The sequence below is a fragment of the Dipodomys merriami genome, unplaced genomic scaffold, assembly GCF_024711535.1.
Source record: "Dipodomys merriami isolate MVZ:Mamm:240054 unplaced genomic scaffold, mDipMer1.0.p SCAF_33, whole genome shotgun sequence".
NCBI lineage: Eukaryota > Metazoa > Chordata > Mammalia > Rodentia > Heteromyidae > Dipodomys > Dipodomys merriami.
The window spans coordinates 3,118,628-3,138,710 of record NW_027204826.1 but is presented as its reverse complement, the minus strand read 5'-3'; the positions used below and the strand labels follow the sequence as shown (position 1 = coordinate 3,138,710).

At 51.5% G+C, this 20,083-nt stretch overlaps 1 protein-coding gene across 1 annotated transcript; it reads left to right on the top strand.

The window, feature by feature from the left end:
- The first annotated feature begins 205 nt into the window (after positions 1–205).
- On the top strand, positions 206–19,992 carry Scamp5 (secretory carrier membrane protein 5). Its single transcript, XM_070042892.1, has 7 exons — positions 206–311; positions 8,521–8,573; positions 9,304–9,432; positions 12,108–12,264; positions 13,505–13,606; positions 16,442–16,559; positions 17,051–19,992. Exons 2-7 carry the CDS (start codon positions 8,567–8,569, stop codon positions 17,243–17,245), a joined length of 708 nt encoding a protein of 235 aa, XP_069898993.1. The 5' UTR covers positions 206–311; positions 8,521–8,566; the 3' UTR covers positions 17,246–19,992.
- Positions 19,993–20,083: the final 91 nt, after the last annotated feature.

Sequence of the window (20,083 nt, the reverse complement as noted above, 5' to 3'; positions counted from 1 at the left end):
ACAGCTCCCGCAAGGTGAGGCGCGGTGGGCGAAGCCCGAGGCGTGGGGCGGAAGTCTCGCGAGAGCGGGGGCAGCAGGCGGCGGCGGCGGCGGCTCGGGGGCGCGGAGGCGCGTGCGTGCGTGCGTGCACGCGCCGAGCTCTGGGTCGGCCGGGCCCCGGCGCGCGCGCTCCCGCTCCCTGTGCCCGGCGCGCGCGCGCTCCCGCTCCCAGCCCCCGGGGCGGCTCGCGGCGGGCTCCGCGCCGCAGCGCTCGGTGCGTCTCCGCGCAGCATCGCCGCGCGCGGCCCTTCCGCAGCCCGGCGGCCCCGACGGTGAGTGCTGGGGCCCCGGGGCCGGGCGCGGGGCGCGGGGAGGCGGGGCCGCTCACCTCTGCATTCCCGGGGGCGGCCGGGGAGGGACGGGGACGGCGTGGGGGGGGGGTGACCTTCGCGGTCCCGGGCCCCCGCCCGCGCCGCCTGCCCGCACTGCGAGCCCGAGATTTGGTGACGTCAGGCCCCGGGCCGCCACCGGCCTCTCCCGGGCCCCGCGGAGGAGCGGCCCGCGCCGGGGAGGGCGCCGGGGGCCGCGATCGCCTGGGGCCGGCCGCGGGCCGCGATCCTCCCCGCCCCGGCCTCCCCCGGACCCCTTCCCACCTCCCCCGCCCCGTCCCTCTCCCTCCCCCCCCGCTTCCCCCCTTCCCTTCCAGCGGCCTCCTCTCCTCCCTCCCTCCCCCTCCCTCCCTCCCTCCCTCTCCTTCCCTTCCCCTCCCCCTCCCTCTCTCCCTCTCTCCCCCCCCCTTCCCCGGGCGATCGACCTTTGCCCCGGGGATCCGGAGGGGAGGGCGGGGTGCCCCGGCTGTGGCCTGCCTCCCCCAGGGCTGGGTGTTTTGGGGTGTGTGTGTGTCTGTGATTTGGAGGCGCCAGATGCCGCTCATCCCAGCCGGAGTCACGAGGACGGGGGGGGGCGCGTCGGGGACCCGCACATCCCCTCCCTGCACGGGGGGCTCGGGGTGCACGGAGCCGGGCTAGAGAAGCGGCCGCCCGCAGGCCGGGGAAGCCCGGCGCGCCGGACCCGCTGCCCGGGGACGGCGGGCCCCGGGGAGGCCGCGGGTCCCGGGGATCGGAGGCTCCCTCCCGCGCGGGGACCCCGCGGAGGCCCGGGATCCGGGGATCGGAGGCTCCCTCCCCGCGCGGGGACCCCGGAGAGGCCCGGGATCCGGGGATCGGAGGCTCCCTCCCGCGCGGGGACCCCGCGGAGGCCCGGGATCCGGGGATCGGAGGCTCCCTCCCCGCGCCTGGGACCCCGGAGAGGCCAAGGCCGCCTGGCCCGCACTGCCCTGCGTGAATGGGCTGCGGAAAGGGGGGGGGGCTCAGGTCCAGCAAGACCAGTATCGGGGTTTGAACTCAGGGCCTGGATTCTGCCCCTTAGGGTGATTTTATTGGGGGGATGAATAATTAGAGATGAGTCTCACAGACTTTTCCTTCCCCTCCCAGGTTGGCTTTGAACCTCTCACCTTCAGCTCTCAGCCTGCAGAGTTAGAGGCATGAGCCACTGGTGCCCAGCTCAGGGGCTGGTGTGCGTGTGTGTGTTCGTCCTTCCTCTGGCTGGGGTGTGTGTGTGTGTGTGTGTGTGTGTGTGTGTGTGTGTGTGTGTGTGTGTGTGTGTGTGTGTGTGTGTGTGTTCGTCCTTCCTCTGGCTGGTGACCTCTGAGCACGTTGCTTTCCCTCTCTGGCATCTTTCTACTAGTCCAGCACCTTTCTCTGTGGGTGAAATAATAGGACTCCTGAGACCTCCCTGGGAGAAAGGGGGTAGATAGAGGCTTGTTCTCCTTTCTAGCTGCCTTCGGGGTTCTTCGTCCTCTTCCTTTCCCTTGTCCCCCCCATTCGTTTCCTCTGCAGGCTTCACTTCCTGTCTTCCTGACAGCTTGGGGTTTTTGAAGGTTTTCTGGAGGAAGTGTGAATTATCAGTGGATAGAAGCTATTTTTATTTGTTTTTTTATGTTTTGTTTTGTTTTTGCGCCGGGACTGGGGTTTGAACTCAGGGCTTGGGTGCTGTTCCTGAGCTTTTACAAGGCTAGAGCTTTATCACTTGAGTCACAGTTCCATTTCTGGCTTTTTGATGGTTAATCAGAGATAAGAGTCTCATAGATTTTCCTATACAGATTGGCTTTGACCCAAGATCCTCAGATCTCAGCTTCCTGAGTAGCTAGGATGACAGATGTGAGCCACTAGCGCCCAGCTGTGGTCTCAGTTTTGGGGTTTTTTTTTGGAGGGGGGGAGGAGGATTGGTGTCAGATTTTCTACCCCTTTAGGGTGATATTTAAATGATAAGCCAGTACTGGATGTGAACCGACTATCCTCTGGATGTATGCAAACTCCATCTAAGAAGGACCAAGGGGCTGGGCCTGACTGACATTGGTAGCTCACATCTGTAATCCTGGCTACTCAGGAAGCTGAGATCTGAAGACTGAAGTTCAAAACCAGTCTGGGCAGAAAAGTTTGGGAGACTTTGTGTGTGTGTGCTGGTTCTGGGACTTGAATTCAGGGCTTGGGTGCTGTCCCTGAGCTTTTGTGCTCAAGGCTAGTGCTCTACCACTTGAGCCACACCTCCACTTTCAGCTTTTTGGTCATTAATGGGAGTCTCACAAAAAAGTCTTATAGGGGCTGGGAAGGTGGATCAGTGGTAGAGCACTTGCCTTGCATGCCTGAGGCCCTGGGTTCGGTTCCTCAGCACCACATAAGCAAAAAGAAAAAAGCTGGAAGTGGCGCTGTGGCTCAAGTGGTAGAACACTAGCCTTGAGCTGAAGAGTTGAGGGACAGCGCCCAGGCCCAGAGTTCAAGCCCTATGACTGGACCAAAAAAAAAAAAAAAAGTCTTACAAACTTTGCTGCCCCAGTCTGGCTTTGAATGGAGATACTCAGATCTCAGCCTCCTAAGTAGCTGGGATTACAGGCATGAGTTACCACTGCCCAGCTGGTACTGTCATTTTATTTTATTTTTGTCTGTTGTGGGGCTTGAACTTGGGACCTGGTCATTGTCCCTGAGCTCTTTTTTTTTTTTTTTTTTTTTGTCTTTCATGGGGCCTGAACTCTGGGCTTGGGCACTATCCCTCAGCTCTTCAGTTTAAGGCCAGAGCTCTATCACTTAAGCCACAGCACCACTTCCGGTTTTCTAGTAGTTTATTGGAGATAAGTCTCACAGACTTTCATGCCCAGGCTGGCTTTGAACTGTGGTCCTCAGATCTCAGCCTCCCCAGTAGCTAGGATTATAGGCGTGAGCCACCGGTGCCAGGCTTTTTTTTTTTCCAGTTAAAAATAAAAAAATGACATCCCTTAGTTATAGAACTGTGTTAAGTGCTGAAGTACATCCACCATCATCTCAGGTTCTCTATCAGTGTCCCATTATTTTTTCTTTAAAATGAAGGGTTCTTTCATAGTGATCATTGGTTTTTATGATCCTAATGTCCAGACCAGTCTAGGTGTCTTCTTTTTTTTTTTTTTTTTTTTTTTTTTGTCGGTCGTGGGGCTTGAACTCTGGGCCTGGGTGCTGTCCCTCAGCTCTTCAGCTCAAGGCAAGCGCTCTACTACTTGAGCTACACCGCCACTTCCGGTTTTCTGGTGGTTTATTGGAGATAGGAGTCTCACCGTCTCTCCTGCCCGGGCTGGCTTTGAACCGCGATCCTCAGATCTCAGCCTCCTGAGTAGCTAGGATTACAGACGTGAGCCACCAGCGCCCGGCTTCCTCTTTTTCTCTTACATGTCAAGTGGATATTAATAATAAGAGATTTCATCAGCCCATTTTCAAGATGACATCAAAAGTTAAACCCTAGGAAAGCATTTCAAGGAAATGACATGCCATTACATTTTTGGAGAATTTAAATATTACTGTTGGTACTAAGAACCAGTACTCAACTTCAGAGGTATATTCTTACATTGGACGTTATTTGTAACGAATGATCTAGGTCATTGTAAACAGTGCTGATTTCAGATGTGCAGTGTTCTGTTTTTCCCATAGTCCCATGAGACTGCTTCCTGTTGAATTCTTCTTCTTCTTTTTTTGTCAGTCATGGATCTGGAACTCTGGGCCTGGGCGCTGTGTCTCAGCTTGTCAGCTAAAGGCTTGAGCTCTACCTCTTGAGCCACAGCACCACTTCCGGCCTTTTCTATTTATGTGGTGCTGAGGACTGGAACCCAGGGCCTCATGCATGCGAGGCAAGCACTCTACCACTCTACCCAGCCCCCTGTTGAATTCTTCAATGGCAATGACATAATGATAACATTGATCAAAAATGAAGGGTAGACTTGAAAACAGATTTGCAGCAGGAGAGGAAGTCCTTGACCTACCTTCCTTCCTTCCTCTCTCTCTCTCTCTCTCTCTCTTTCTTTCTTGCCAGTCCTGAGGCTGAACTCAGGCCCTGGGCACTCTACCTGAGCTCTTTTTACTCGAGGATAGCACTCTACCACTTGACCTATAGTGCCACTTACAGCTTTTTCTGTGTATGTGGTACTGAGGAGTCGAACTTAGGACTTCATGCATGCTAGGCAAGCTCTCTACCACTAAGCCACATCCTCAGCCCAGTCCTTGACTTTCTAAAGGAGATACATATATACAGTACAGAACACAAGTAAGTCAAAGTATACAACTCTGTACATATTAGAAACATCCACTATACCACCAAGACAAGAATTTCCCTAAGCAAGTCTTAGGGTTCAGTCTTATCAACCACACATTTCTTTCAGGACCTGCTACTGCTAGGGGAATTCTGACCATAGTTTTTTGGGAATATGCTTTGCTCCCAATAAAACAAATGCTAGAAAAGCATTATCCTTAATGTCTGACAGTTGAATTGGGCCAAGTCTTTCTGAAACATGTAATCTTAAAAAAAAAAAAAATCTTTCCTTCATGAACCATCAGTGCTTTGTTCTCAAATCACAGTCAGGTCTTTTTTTTGTTGTTGTTGGTCATGGGGCTTGAACTCTGGGCTTGGGTGTTGTCCCTCAGCTATTCAGCTCAAGGCAAGCGTTCTACCGTTTGAGCCACAGCGCCACCACTGGAAGTGGTTTATTGGAGATAAGAGTCTCAGGGGCTTTCCTGCCCAGGCTGGCTTTGAACTGTGATCCTCAGATCTCAGCCTCCTGAGTAGCTAGGATTACAGTCATGGGCCACTGGCGCCCGGCACAGTCAGGTCTTAATTCACATGCTCATAGGTTCTCTTTGTCCAAAAGTTCATACGAAATTTTTTGTTCTGTTTTGTTTTTGTTCATCATGGGGCTTGAACTCTGGGCCTAGTTGCTGTCCCTGAGCTCTTCAGCTCAAGGTTAGTGCTCTACCACTTGAGCCACAGCGCCACTTCTGGTTTTCTGGTGGCTCATTGGAGTTAAGAGTCTCAAGGACTTTCCTGCCTGGGTTGGTTTTGAATCGTGATCCTCAGATCTCAGCCTCCTGAGTAGGTAGGATCTATACAAAGTTTTTGTAAGTGAGGTTTAAGTTTTCCAAAGGCAGCCAGGAAAAATCACTGAAAAATGATCAAAAACGTGATTAGCTGGTCCATGTGACTTGGCGGTTGAGGTAGTTGAACGATGTGGTGTAGCGGTTCCTGGCATGCATCCAAGAGCTGGGACTACACCTTGCGGTCAAAGGTGTCATCTACCTGGTGGAAACTGACCATGCATGGTCACGGCAAGCTGATGAAACTTTCTTCTTAAATTTCTCCATCAGTGCCAGCTTTCTGCCTCCTTCTAGTTCTGGTTGTGTTCCTTGGTCACTCTGTAGAACTCTTCCAACACCTCACTGCTTGTATCATTGATCAAGATAGTAGCAAAAGACTTGGATACTGTTCTCACCCCCCCTCCCCCCCCAGTTCGAGGGCTTAAACTCAGAGCCTGGGCACTGTCCTTGAGCTGTTTTTGCTCAAGGCTAGCACTCTGCCACTTGAGCCACATCTCCACTTCCAGTTTTTGGTGGTTCATTGAAGATAAGGGTCTCATAGATTTTTCTGCCCAGGCTGGCTTTGAACTGTGATCCTTAGATCTCAGCCTCCTGAGTAGCTAGGATGACAGGCGTGAGCCTTCAGAGATGGATTTTTACCTTGATTGCCAGGGAAGGGTTTTCCTACAGCATCTGTTTTTAGCAGACTTGTCAACCTACAGTAGGCCCTCAGTTCCCAGACTATCTCTTACAGCCTTAGAGTGTGTTTGAGTTGGAGGCTCAGGGCAGGGAGATAATTCAGCGGGGTCTGCAGCCTGGGCAGTCCTAAGGCCAGTGTTTGTAGTTTTTGTTTTTGTTTGTCAGTTTTGGGGCTTGAACTCTGGGTCTAAGTGCTGTCCCTCAGCTCTTCAGCTTAAGGCTAGTGCTCTACCACTTGAGCTACAGTGCCACTTCTAGTTTTCTGGTGGTTTGAGATGAGTTTCATGGACTTTCTTGCCTGGGCTGGCTTTGAACCATGATCCTCAGATCTTAGCCTCCTGAGTAGCTAAGATTAATTCATTTTTCCATCCATTGTCATGTTTTGGTGCGGGTTGTTTCAGTGTCATTTCTGATGGTGTGTGGGGATTCAAGTTTTAGCGAAGCTTTTTAGAAAGCTAGGTAGGACCTGTAGTGTTTTGTGTCTTATTTCTCCTTGTCCACCACTTCCCTGAAGTCATTCTGTTCTGACCACAGCTCTAGCCACACCTGCCCTCTCCCTGGCCTCTACCATTGTTGACCTAGCTGAGCCGTCATTGAAAAGATTGAGAGAGATCTGTATTCATTGACAGGAAAATTTCCATAAGATCTGGAGTGGAGGGTTAGAGGTGTGACTCAAGTGGCTGAGGTCCTGCCTAGCAAGCCCTGAGTTCAAACCCAGTGCCACCCCTCCCACCCCCTTCCCTGCAAAAAAAAAAAAAAAAAAAAGATGTGTGGAGTGGAAAAAAACAGATCATGAGTGGGCATGGTGATGCATTCTATAATCCCAGCCCTTGGGAGATGAAGGAAGAGTATCAAAAGTTCCAGGCCATAGCTGAGCACCAGTGGCTCACACCTAAAATCCTGGCTACTCAGGAGGCTGAGATCTGAGGATCCTGTTTCAATGCCAGCCCAAGTAGGAAAAGCTAGAAGACTCTGGGCTCCAGTGAACCTGCCAAAAGCTGCACGTGGAGGTATGGCTCAAGTGGTAGAGCATCAACTTTGAGAGAACAATGTGAGGGACAAAGGCCAGGCCCTGAGTTCAAGCCTCAGTACTGGTGCGCGCGTGCGCATACACGCACACGCGCGCGCGCACACACACACACGGAAACACTTTAATGTCTATCTTAATGTCTATTTCTGGTAACAAGTTGGCAGTGATTTTTTTTCTTTTAATTCATAGAATAAAATCAGTGGTATCTTAGATTGAATAAATATGCTATAAAGGACATTAAAAGTTGTTTTTCTCCCTTATTCCACATCCATTCAGTTCTTGTACACACACACACACACACACACACACACACACACACACACACATTTTGTGTCTTTTGGACAAAGTCTCCTGATTTCTGCCTAGGCTGGACTCAGATTGTTATCTTCCTCCCAGGTAGCTGGGATTCCAGGTTCCTCTCTTGTTGGTTAAGATCGGGTCTCACTAACTTTTTGCCCAAGCTGTGATCTTTAAAAAAAAAAACGGCGTTTTTTAAAATCCCAAACTGAGCGCTGCCGAGCCAGTGCATGTAGAAAATGCCACCTCTGATCTTGTGGGCTGAGTCATAGTCAGAGTGTAGGTAAACACTAGAAATGGGTAAAATTCCCCTCGGGCTCTGGGTGTAAGATAGATGTGAGCCAGATGAATTTTATGTTTCACTTGAGTTCTACCCGCAAGACAGCTGAGGAGGTGATGTATTCAAGAATTCCAAAACCAGAAAAAAAGAATCTGAAACCTGTAACCATTTCTACTCCCAAGCATTTTAAATAGTGGGTACTCAACTTGCCTGTATATGTGTGTGTGTATGTGTACACAGCAGTACTGGGACTTGAACTCAAGGCCTGGGCACTGTCTGGGCACTGTCCCTAAGTTTTCTTCCTTTCCTTTCCTTTCTTTTCCTTTCCCTTTCCTTTTTTTTTTTTTTTTTTTTGTCAGTCATGTAGCTTGAACTCTGGGCCTGGGTGCTGTCCCTCAGCTCTTCAGCTCAAGGCTAGCACTCTACCACTTGAGCCACAGCGCCACTTGCAGCTTTTTCTGCTTATGTGGTGCTGAGGAATCGAACCCAGGGCCTCATGCATGCAAGGCAAGTGCGCTACCACTGAGCTACCTTCTCAGCCCCTTCCTTTCTCCTGGGGCTTGAGCTCAGGGCCTTGGCACTGTCCCTGACCTTCTTTTGCTAAAGGTTAGCACTCTATCACTTGAGCCACAGCGCCACTTCTGGCTTTTTCTAAGAAATTTATTGTAGATAAGAGTTTCAGAGACTTTGCCCAGGCTGGTGGAACCATGATCCTCATATCTCAGCCTCCTGAGCAGCTAGGATTATAGGTGTGAGCCACCAGTGCTGTCCTCTGATGCTCATCTTAATCGGCTTTTCTTCCTTCCCAGTTTAAGACAAAGAGGCCTGGGCAGCCTGTAGGCCGCTGGAATCATCATGGCAGGTAAGGAAAGGGGCAGGCTAGGTGCTCTACCACTTGAGCCACACTCCAGTTCTTTGTGCTTTCTGTTTTTGTTGTTATTGGTCATGGGGCTTGAACTCAGAGCCTGAATGCTGGCCCTGAGTTTGTTTGCTCAATGCCTACCACTTTGAGCCACAGTTCCACTTCCAGTTTTCTGGTGGTTGACTGGAAATGAGAGTCTCACAGACTTTCCTACCCTGGCTGGCTTTGAACCCCAGTCATTCCTCAGATTTCAGCCTCCTGATTAACTAGGATTACAGGCATGAGCCAACAGTGCCTGGCTATATTTTTTTTTTCCATACAGTCTTATATTTATGACAGTGATGCTCCTATTTATGTTTCCTGTGTAGTTAGGATGACAGGTGCATGCCTCAGTGCTGGCTTTTTGTCAGTTGAAATGAAGGGAGGTGAGGTGGTGGAATCTCATGAACTTTTTGCCTGGGCTGTCTTCGAACCACGAACCTCCTGATCACAACCTCTTAAGTAGCCAAGATTACAGGTGTGAGCCACTGTGCCTGGCTTTTTGTTCTATTGAGGGATACTGCCTCAGGATTTCTTGTTACTTGGAGATTATTATTTTGGTGGACCTAGGGGAGGAGGAAGAGAGGGAGGGATGGTCTGGTGAGGATCAGCCAGAGAGGGGAGGGGTGTATTGGGCCACGGGGAAGAGGAACATTCTAGATGATGCAGTGTCCATTGCTTTGCTTCCCAGAGAAAGCAAACAACTTCCCACCATTGCCCAAGTTCATTCCGCTGAAGCCATGTTTCTACCAAGACTTCGAGGCTGACATTCCACCTCAGCATCTCAACATGACCAAACGCCTGTACTACCTCTGGATGCGTGAGTGCTGGGGGCGGGGCCGGCGAGGGGGCGGGGCCGGCGAGGGGCGGGGCCGGCGAGGGGCGGGGCCGGCGAGGGGGCCCTGGCGCTGGCATCGGCCGCCTGCCGGCCCAGCCTTATGTTGCATCTGAATAAACTGAGATGTCTTTCCTCCAAGTCGATCCCAGCAGGCTCCTCTCATAGGTCAGCTTCTCCGCCGGGCCTCAGCCTCAGTACCCCCATCAAGCCTCGTCCCTTCCGGTCCAGTTTCTTCCATCTCTCAGAGATTTCATTTTTTTGGGGGGTGGGTGCCAGTACAGAGGCTTGAAGTCAGAGCCTTACACTTTTTGCTTGGCTTTTTTTTCCCACTCAAGGCTGGCGCTCTACCAGTTGAGCCACAGCTCCACTTCCAACATTTTTTGCTGGCTCTTTGGAGATAAGAATCTCACTGACTTTCCTTACCCGTGCATGCTTTGAACCAGGATCCTTCGATTTCAGCCTCCTGAGTAGCTGGGATTACAGGCATGAGCCACAGCGCCCCTTCATGAAGGGAGTTTGTAGGACTTGACCAGGGTGTTTTTGAGGTTGTGGTCAAAGTTGATAGTTCTGCTGGACTTCCTTCCGGTCTGTTTTTGCGTAGGGACATTTGGTTTAGGTATGGATGGGCATTGTGCTCATTGGAGGTAGATGTAACCAGAAGACAGAGCAGCAGAGGGAATAAGAAGATGAGTGTAACGAAAAAGTGTGAACTCTAGACTGGACAAGGAAGATGGCCGAGTCAATGGCCGCCCTTCCCAGTGAAGCAGAGGATGGCTGTCAGAGCAAGTGAACTGGCGGAGGGTGGGGCTGGGAGGAGAGATGTTCAGCAATATGGTAATGAGTTAGTGTCTCTTCTATGTAAAGAGTAAGTGAAATCAAGGGCTGGGAAGGTGGCTCAGCGGTAGAGCACTTGCCTTGCAAGCATGAGGCCCTGGGTTCGATTCCTCAGCACCACATAAACAGAAAAAGCCGGAAGTGGTGCTGTGGCTCCAGTGGTAGAGCGCTAGCCTTGAGCTGAAGAGCTGAGGGACAGTGCCCAGGCCCAGAGTTCAGGCCCCATGACCGGCCAAAAAAAAAAAAAAAGAGTAAAATCAACAAGAATACCAGGGCTCCAAGAAACTTTGGAGGGAATTCTTTTGTTTTTTTGTTGATCATGGGGCCTGAACTCTGGGCCTGGGTGCTGTCCTTCAGCTCTTCAGCTCATGGCTAGCACGCTACCACTTCAGCCACAGTGTCACTTCCGGTTTTTTCCGCTTATGTGGTGCTGAGGAATCGAACCCAGGGCCTCATGCATGCAAGGTAAGCGCTCTACCACTGAGCCCCCTTCCCAGTCCCTTTGGAGGGAATTGAACAGGGATAGAGAAATTCCACTAAAACACACAGGAAGGAGTGTCCATGATATGTCTGAAGTCGCCACAGCTGTACAGGTGCTAGAGCTCTCTGACCTCAGTCCCCAGGGAGATCACATCTAGAAGCTGGATTTAAAGTCTATAAATATTTACCTAAGCCCTTACTAGGCGCCAGCCAAGTGCTTTGGTCTCTAGGAAATAGGTCTAAGCCTGGAGAGAGGACCGAAGATGCCTGGATCACACAGCTCAAGGTGGAGGTTGACTGCCTTTGATTAGTCAGAGGGTCTCAGGGCCTGGGTGCTTATCCGTGACATTTTATGCTCATGCCTGGTGCTCTACCAGTTGAGCCACAGCACCACTTCTAGTTTTCTGGTGGTTTATTGGAGATAAGACGCTCATGGACTTTCCTGCCCCGGCTGGCTTTGAACCACTATCCTCAGATCTCAGCCTCCTGAGTAACTAAGATTATAGGTGTGAGTTACCGATACCCTGCCAAGAAGAATATTTCTCTACTTGGAGGCTTTGGACCTTTTTTTGGTCGGTCATAGGGCCTGAACTCTGGGCCTGGGCACTGTCCCTCAGCCCTTCAGGTCAAGGTTAGTAGCGCTCTACTACCTGAGCCACAGTGCCACTTCCAGCTTTTTCTGCTTATGTGGTGCTAAGGAATTGAACCTAGGGCCTCATGTATGCAAGGCAAGCACTCTACCACTGAGCCACCTTCCCAGCCAGTCCTCCCCTTTTTTTGTTTCTTTTTTTTTTGTCGGCCGTGGGGCTTGAACTCTGGGCCTGGGCGCTGTCCCTCAGCTCTTCAGCTCAAGGCAAGCGCTCTACCACTTGAGTTACAGCGCCACTTCCGGTTTTCTGGTGATTTATTGGAGATAGGAGTCTCATGGTCTGTCCTGCCCGGGCTGGCTTTGAACCGCGATCCTCAGATCTCAGCCTCCTGAGTAGCTAGGATGACAGGTGTGAGCCACCAGGTGCCTGGCTGTTTGGGACCCTAGAGAGGAGCTTGCTGGGTTCCCGCTGCAGAGACTCTTGTCCTCCAGCTTTCTCAGATCCCCAGGAGCGGGCGGGGAGCTGGTATGAGCTGCCAGGTTGCATTCTTACAGTATGTACTCCCTCTGTGTGTGTTTGTGTGTCTTGTGTGTCTGTGCATGTAAATGTGGCTTGCATTTGTATCCGTGTGTGTGCATCTCTGCTTGTACGTGTGGTTGGATTGTATATGGATCGTGATGTGTGTGTGCTGGTGCATCGCTGCCTGTGTGTGTGTGTCTGTCTCTCTGTGTACATGTGCTCCTGGGCCTGCAGTGAACAGCGTCACGCTGGCCGTGAACCTGGTGGGCTGTCTCGCGTGGCTGATTGGAGGAGGGGGAGCCACCAACTTTGGCCTCGCCTTTCTCTGGCTCATTCTCTTCACGCCTTGCTCCTACGTCTGCTGGTTTCGGCCCATTTACAAGGCCTTCAAGTAAGTGACGGCCTGGAGCCCAGCTCCTAGCCCTCTCCTCTCTCCCTCTCTCTCCCTCTCTCCCTCTGTCTCTCTGTCTCTCTCTCAATGCTGCTGCTGGGGCTTGAACTCAGCCTGGGTGAGGTCATGAGCTGTTTTGTTCAAGGCTGGTACTCTACCACTTGATCAACAGCTCCACTTCTGGCTTTTTGCTGATTCATTGGGTGATAAGAGCCCATAGATGTTCCTGCCTGGGCTGGCTTCAAGTTGTGATCCTCAGATCTCAGCCTCCTGAGTAGCTGGGATTACAGGCATGGCCCCTGGTGCCCGGCTTCTGTTTCTCCTTCCCTCTTTCTCTCATCTTCACACTCCTAGTCCCTTGTTTACTTTTGGCTCAGACCACCAGGTGGGGTTTGGGTATCCTGAGAGGAGGGGGTGTAGCTAGGCCAAGGGCTCCTCCCCGTTTTCTCTTTACCATTGGATTGGGGGTACAGCAGAGAAACCTTGTTGTTTCCCCTCCCCCCCTTTTTTTTTTTTGCTAGTTCTGGGGCTTGAACTCAGGGCCTGGGCACCGTTCCAAGGCTTGCGATCTACCACTTGAGCCACAGTGCCACTTCCAGCTTTTTCTTTTCTTTTCTTTTTTGTCGGTCATGGGGCTTGGACACTAGGCCTGGGTGCTGTCCCTGAGCTCTTCAGCTCAAGGCTAATGCTCTACCACTTGAGCTACAGTGCCACTTCTGGCCTTTTCTGTTTATGTGGTGCTGAGGAATCAAACCCAGGACCTCATGCATGTGAGGCAAGCACTCTACCACTGAGCCACCTTCCCAGCCCTCCAGCTTTTTCTGTTTACATGGTACTGAGGAATGAAACCCAGGGCTTCATGCATGCTAGGCAAACACTCTACCACTAAGCCACCTTCCCAGCCCATGCTTGGGATTCTTTTGTTGTTGTTGTTGTTGGTCATGGGGCTTGAACTCTGGGCCTGGGCACTGTCCCTCAGCTCTTCAGCTCAAGGTGAGCGCTCTACCACTTGAGCCACAGCACCACTTCCAGTTTTCTGGTGGTTTTTTTTGGAGATGAGAGTCTCACAGACTTTTTTCAGGCTGGTTTCGAATGGCAATCCTCAGATCTCAGCCTCCTGAGTGACTAGGATGACAGGTGTGAGCCACCAGTGCCCGGCTATGCTTAGGATTCTTGAGGGCAGTAAAAGCTCAGTCCTCTAGGGGTGACTTCTGGGTAACAGCCATCTTCTCCACTGCAGGACCGACAGCTCCTTCAGCTTCATGGCGTTCTTCTTCACTTTCATGGCTCAGCTGGTCATAAGCATCATCCAGGCTGTGGGCATCCCAGGCTGGGGTGTTTGGTAAGGGGCAGGGAGGGGACCAGGGCTGGGGGGTGCTAGGGGTGGCCCTTGGGTGTACCCTTTGCATGCCTCCCCAGTGCAGATACCAAGAGGCTGGCTGGTAGGGAAGATTGGGTTCAGTACAGTATAGTAGCATCTGCCTGTAGCACCGTGGAGGAGGGGGGCTCTGGGCAGTGTTTTGTTGTGCTAAATTTTTTTATTAAGATTAAAGTGATTACACATTTCACAAATTTCACAGAATTGTGGGATAGTGATACTTAGTTAAAGTCACCAATACATTTTAACTTTTTTTTTTGTCAGTCGTGGGGCTTGAACTCCGGGTTGGGTGCTATCCCTGCGCTCTTCAGCTCAAGGCGAGTGCTCTACCGCTTGAGCCACAGCGCCAATTCCGGTTTTCTAGTGGTTACTTGGAGATTAGAGTCTCACGGACTTTCTGCCCGGGCTGGCTTTGAACCGTGATCCTCAGATCTCAGCCTCCTGAGTAGCTAGGATTACAGGTCTGAGCCACCAGTGCCCAGCTACATTTTAATCTTCACAAGGCAAATGGTCATTATCATGGTCTGTAACCTTTGTGAATTCTCGGAGCTTTGACAATACAGCTATTGCTTCCACATCGGGTGATATGTACATTTCTTTCCTTTTGCTTAGTGTCAGCTGTTCCCTCTTTCCCTCTCCTTCCCTCCCTCCCATCGCTGCCTTTGAGTTGCTTCGTTCGTTTTCATCCATGTCCAGTGCAGCTGATGGGCCCCTCTGTTGTATGTTTCCCCTTTTCCCTCTGATTCTGTGTCCTCCTCCTCAGATGTGCGCATATATATACCATATGTGTGGTCAAGAACTTGGAGTCATTTAGCAATGATACCACAAAATGAGTGGAAGTCCTTTGTTTCTCGATTCCTTTGTCATATCTCCTTGCATTTTGGCCTCAGCATCCACATATCAGGGAGACCAGGTGCCATTTGTCTCTTTGCTCTTGGCTTACCACATTCAAAATGATTTGCCTAGTTCCATCCATTTCCCTGCACATGCCATTATTTTGTCCTTCGTAATGGCTGCATAATATTCCATTGTATATAGGTACCACAACTTTTGGGTCCATTCATCTGTAGGGGGCATCTGGGTTGTTTCCATATCTTCCCACCAGCAACGCAGTAGGGTTCCTCTTTCTCTGCACCCCTCCAGCATTTGTCGTTGGGTGAATTTAGGATGTGGGCCATTCTGATGGGGTAAGGTGGTCTATCAGGGTTATTTTTATTTGCATTTCCTGTATAGCCAGGGATGATGAACATTTCCTCATGTGTTTCTTTGCCATTTTTATCTCTTCTGAGAAGTCTCTCTTTAGCTCCCTTGCCCATTTCATGATTGGTTTGTTAGATTTGTGAGATGTTAGTTTCTTGAGTTCCCTATATATAATGGATATCAGGCCCTTTTCTGATATGTTGCTGGTAGATTTTTTCCCAACTAGTTGGCTGTCTTTCTAGTTTGGTTGTGATAGCTTTATCTGTGCAGAAACTTTTTCTTTTAAGGTAGTCTCATTTGTCAAGTCTCTCTCCAATTTGTTGTGACTGAGGGACTCTGTTCAGGAAGTTCCTTCCTGTGCCTATAAGTTCAAGTGTCTCTCCTACTCTGTCCTGCAGTAGTTTCAGAGTATCAGGTTTTTTTTTTTTTTTTTTTGTCGGTCATGGGGCTTGAACTCCAGGCCTGGGCGCTGTCCCTCAGCTCTTCAGCTCAAGGCGAGCACTCTACCACTTGAGCTACAGCGCCACTTCCGGTTTTCTGGTGGTTTATTGGAGATAGGAGTCTCATGGTCTCTCCTGCCCGGGCTGGCTTTGAACCGTGATCCTCAGATCTCAGCCTCCTGAGTAGCTAGGATTACAGGCGTGAGCCACCAGCGCCCGGCAGAGTATCAGGTTTGATGTTAAGGTCTTTGATCCATTTTGAGTTGATGTTAGTACATGGTGATAGGCTGGGGTCCACCTTTAGTTTTCTGCATGTGGCCGCCCAGTTTTCCCAGCACCAATAGTTGAAGAGGTTATGCTTCTTCCATTGTATGTCTTTGGTTCCTTTGTCAAATATCAGCTGACCATCGGTTTGTGATTTTATTTCTGGATCTTCTCATCTGTTCCTTTGGTCTTCGGGTCTGTTTTTGTTGGGCAACGTTTTCTGGGAGGCCCAGGAGTGTCAAGCTTGGTAGGCAAATGAAGGGCAAGGCCTTGTGTCTGGAAGTATTCCCACTCCTGAGCCCTGAGGAAGAGATCTTCTTCTTTTTTTTTTTTTTGTCAGCCCTGGGGCTTGAACTCAGGGCCTGGGTGCTGTTCCTGAGCTCTTTTGCTCAAGGCTAACATTCTACTACTTTCAGCCACAGCACCACTTCCAGTTTTCTGGTGGCTCATTGGCCATAAAAGTCTCATGGAATTTCCTGCCCAGGCTGGCTTCCAGCCACAATCCTCAGATCTCAGCCTCCCGAGTAGTTAGGATGGCAGGTGTGAGCCACTGGTACCTGGCGAAGTCTTTAAGATTTTTGTGCCAATGTTGGGATTTGAAGTCAGGCCTTGAAGCGGAGTTCAAATTTGAGGCTGGTGCTCTACTACTTTGAGCCACACTTCCTCCACTTCCTGCTTTTTGCTAGAGATAAGACTCTTACAGATTTGTTGGCCCGGGCTGGCTTTGAACTTCAATCCTCAGATGTCAGCTGGGATTACAGGCATGAGCCGCCATACCTGGCCAGGGGATGGTCCCTTTGCATCTCTTCATCGGGCTCCTCTCTGTGTCATGGCGGGCTCCTGGCACCCCGCTCCCTCCAGCGTGCACTGCTCCACATATGTCTTATTTCTACAGCGGCTGGATTGCAACCATCTCCTTCTTCGGGACGAACGTGGGCTCCGCGGTGGTGATGCTCATCCCAACCATCATGTTCACGGTCGTAGCGGTGTTCTCCTTCATCGCGCTCAGCATGGTACGTGGCCTGCAAAGGCACCAGAGGGGCCTTGGGGAAGACACTGCCATATTCCACGTGGGGCTTCAACTCACAGCCTGGGCTGACTTTGAACTGCGATCCTCAGTTCTCACCCTCCTGAGTAGCTAGGATGACAGATATGAGCCCCCAGTGTCTGGTGATCTTAGCTTTTTCACTCAAAGGCTAACACTCTACCACTTGAGTCACAACTCTCCTTCTGGCTTTTTTCTGCTTGATTGGAGATAAAAGTCTCCCGGACTTTCCTGCCCAGGCTGGCTTTGAACCATGACCCTCAGATCTCAGCCTCCTGAGTAGATAGGATTAAAAGCCTGAGCTTCCTGCACCTGGTGCTTTTTATTTTTTTGAGATAGAGTCTAGGCTGGCCCTGAGCTTACAGTTCCCCTGTCCTGCGGATGTTACAGGCAGGTACCACTGTATCCACTCTGCCTTTTCCCTTTGATTAACGCTTCCTTTTGCTTCTCTTCCCACAGGTTCATAAATTCTACCGGGGGAGCGGAGGGAGTTTCAGTAAAGCCCAGGAGGAGTGGACCACGGGGGCCTGGAAGAATCCACACGTGCAGCAGGCCGCCCAGAACGCCGCCATGGGGGCGGCTCAGGGCGCCATGAACCAGCCACAGACTCAGTATTCCGCCACCCCTAATTACACATACTCCAACGACATGTAAACCAGCCCCGCCCGCTGGGAGGCAGTGTGGAGGGTGGGGGTGGGGGGGGGTGCGGGTGGCCAGTGGGGACAAAGGGGCTCGAGCCACATCGCCGATCGTGGCCACCATGCAGGGTTCCCCCCTTTCCCCTTTTTCTCCTTCTCTTCCACTTTGTACAAAGAATGAGAGCTCTCTTGATCTATCTATCTGTGTGTGCATATGTACATGTTTAGCCCCTGTCACCCCCCCTCCCCCTGCTACCTTTTGGGTCTCATCCCGTAGCACCCCTGAGGGCTTGTGGGCTGCACATGGCATTGTCTGTGCGCTGTGTCTGTGTCCCCTTGTGAAGCTGTGTGCAGTGGAGGTCTCTCGTCCTGGTGCTAAATGTATGTTTAGAACTCAACCAGCCTCCTCCCTGTCCCCCGCCCTTCCCCCCTTGCTCTCCCCCCCACACCCCAACCAAGCTGCCCCCTCTAACTCGTACAGGGCAGGGGGAGGCACAGCAGAGCGCCTGGTGCTCTCTGCACAGTTACTGAAGCTGTTTCTGCCCTTGGGCCCACGGGAGGGGACTTGTGTCACCCAGGTCTCCTCCCTGCTGTCAGATGCCCTGAGCTCTCTTCCCTGGGCCAGGATCTCTTTCTTTCCCCCCCCAATGTGGCTTTCCTTGGTCTTCCCCGAAGCATGAGAGTCCTGCTTATCTCTGCTTCCCAAATCTGATCTGATCCTCAATTCAAGGAAGCCAGTGAAGAGACCTGAGCCAGCCTCCCTGTGGGAAGGATGCACTGTGGGAGAGGCAGAGTCCCCCCCCCCCCCAAACTCCCAGAGATTGGGAAGGCAGGGCTGGTCTTCTTGGCTCTGAGAATTTGGCCTACAGAGATTTGTTTTTCTTTTCTGTGTGTGTGTGTACATGTGTGTACATGTGTGTATGTGCGTGCACAAGTGTGCTGATCCAGGGGCTTGAACTTAGGGCCTAGACACTGCCCCTGAGCTTTTATGCTCCAGACTAGCATTCTACCATTCTAAGCCACCACTCCATTTCTGGCTTTTTAATGGTTACTTGGAGCTAAGAGTCTCACGGGACTTTTCCCTGCATGGGCTGGCTTTCAACCACGATCCTCAGATCTCAGCCTCCCGATTAGCTAGGATGACAGGTATGAGCCACCTAGCACCCAGCAAGACAAGTTTCTCTTTTCCTTTCCCCTTCTTCTTCTCCCCAAACCTGCTTGGACCCCTCTAGCTCTTTCTATGACCTAGCTATGGCTTCATCCTGCTATTTCCACTCCCACTGACTTCCCTGGCAAGCTGGGCAGTGCTAGGCAGTCGCCAAGGGCATGGAAATACTCATGTCTGGTGGTTTGATCAGCCCCAGCCCACTGGGGCTTCTGGGCATCTCTGACTGACACTGGACTCCTGCAGCAGGTATTCTGTATGAGTCTGGCAGAAGGGAAGAGACTGCTACATTAGAGCATTTCTAGAGAGAAGCACCCAGGCCTACTCTGAGCTTGGAGCACAAAGGCTTGAAAGGAATTTCTGGTTAGACAGGAAGAGGACTCTGCTTTTAGTTTTCAGTGCTTTTCGTGGTTGCTGTTGTTGATCCGCTTCAGATAACTTGCTCCTGTTTGACTCTAGGACTTCATTCTTACCCTGTTGGTTCAGGAAGCCGTTAGTTCCCTGCTCAGGAAAACCACCTCAGGTCTGGCAGGGAGCTATTCTGTTCTAAGCAGGGAGTTAAACTTACTGACTGGTGGGGCTGGGCACCCAGTGACTCACGCCTGCCATCCTAACTACTCAGGAGGCTGAGATCTAAGGATCGTGGTTCAGAGCCAGCCCCAGTGGGAAAGTCCATGAGACTTTTCATCTCCAATTAACCAGCAAAAAATAAATAAACAAAACTAGAACTGGAAAAACAAAAAGCTGGAAGTGGACCTGTGTCTCACGTGGTAGAGCACCAGCCTTGATCAAAAAAGCTGAGGACAGCACCCAGGCCCTGAGTGCAAGTCCCAGTACGGCCCCCGAAATAAAACTTTACTGGTAGGGGCTCCATCTTTGGGTGAGGCTTGGAGAGGGTGTGTTTGCCTGTTTTCTACCCTCCTTCCAACAGAAGTCTACCTGCTTAGGTGGGCTGCTAAACCAAACCTGAGTCGGCTACTTCAGGCTGGCAAAAATCTTAGAAACTTAACACCAGGGTTTTCAGGCCACCGTTAGTGTTCAACCTCTCCCTGCTCCCCCAGCCCAGACCTCTGCTTTCTTTTCCCTCAGTCCCTCTGATAGTTCCAACAGGGCTGTGACCTAGCTGCCAGCCTAGCATCTGTGACTTACTTGTGACCACCTTGAATCAACTTCCTGTCCAGCCTGCCTTTTCTCCTTGATCCTCATCTGTAACGGCTGTGCCTGGCCCTGCCTGGGCAGGAACCATTTATCTGTGTCTGGCCCAGCTTGTTCAGGCTGAGAGGCTTCATCTCCAGGCACCTATGCACTTTCCTGGGAAGCAGGATGGGTGGTTGCGGGGTAGGGGAAGGGGCTGGACACAGATTCATCTCTGCTGGATGATTTGGCTTGGGATTGGGCAAGAAGACCCGGTCTGTTTGGGGGAATCTTGGGGACTGTGGCCAGTCAGTGACCTGCTTTTGCATTCTCTTGGTGCCCACTGCCCTTCCTTATTTCTGGGAGACACAAACCATCCCCTAGCTGGCAGTTGACCTGCCTGAGCCAATGTGTCTGTCTGTGGTAATTAAGTGAACTGTAATAAAGGGGGAAATTTCACCCTGTCCCGTGTTACGTGTCTTCGTGGAGCCTCCCTGAGGGCTGTGGGGCAGAGGGGGTGGGCCTGTGACCTGACACTCATCTGGCATTAGTAAC

Coding starts and splice junctions, on each gene's coding strand:
- Scamp5 (XM_070042892.1), top strand. Junction 9,433..12,107: donor CCTGTACTACCTCTGGATGC/GTGAGTGCTGGG, acceptor CTGGGCCTGCAG/TGAACAGCGTCACGCTGGCC. Junction 16,560..17,050: donor CCTTCATCGCGCTCAGCATG/GTACGTGGCCTG, acceptor CTCTTCCCACAG/GTTCATAAATTCTACCGGGG.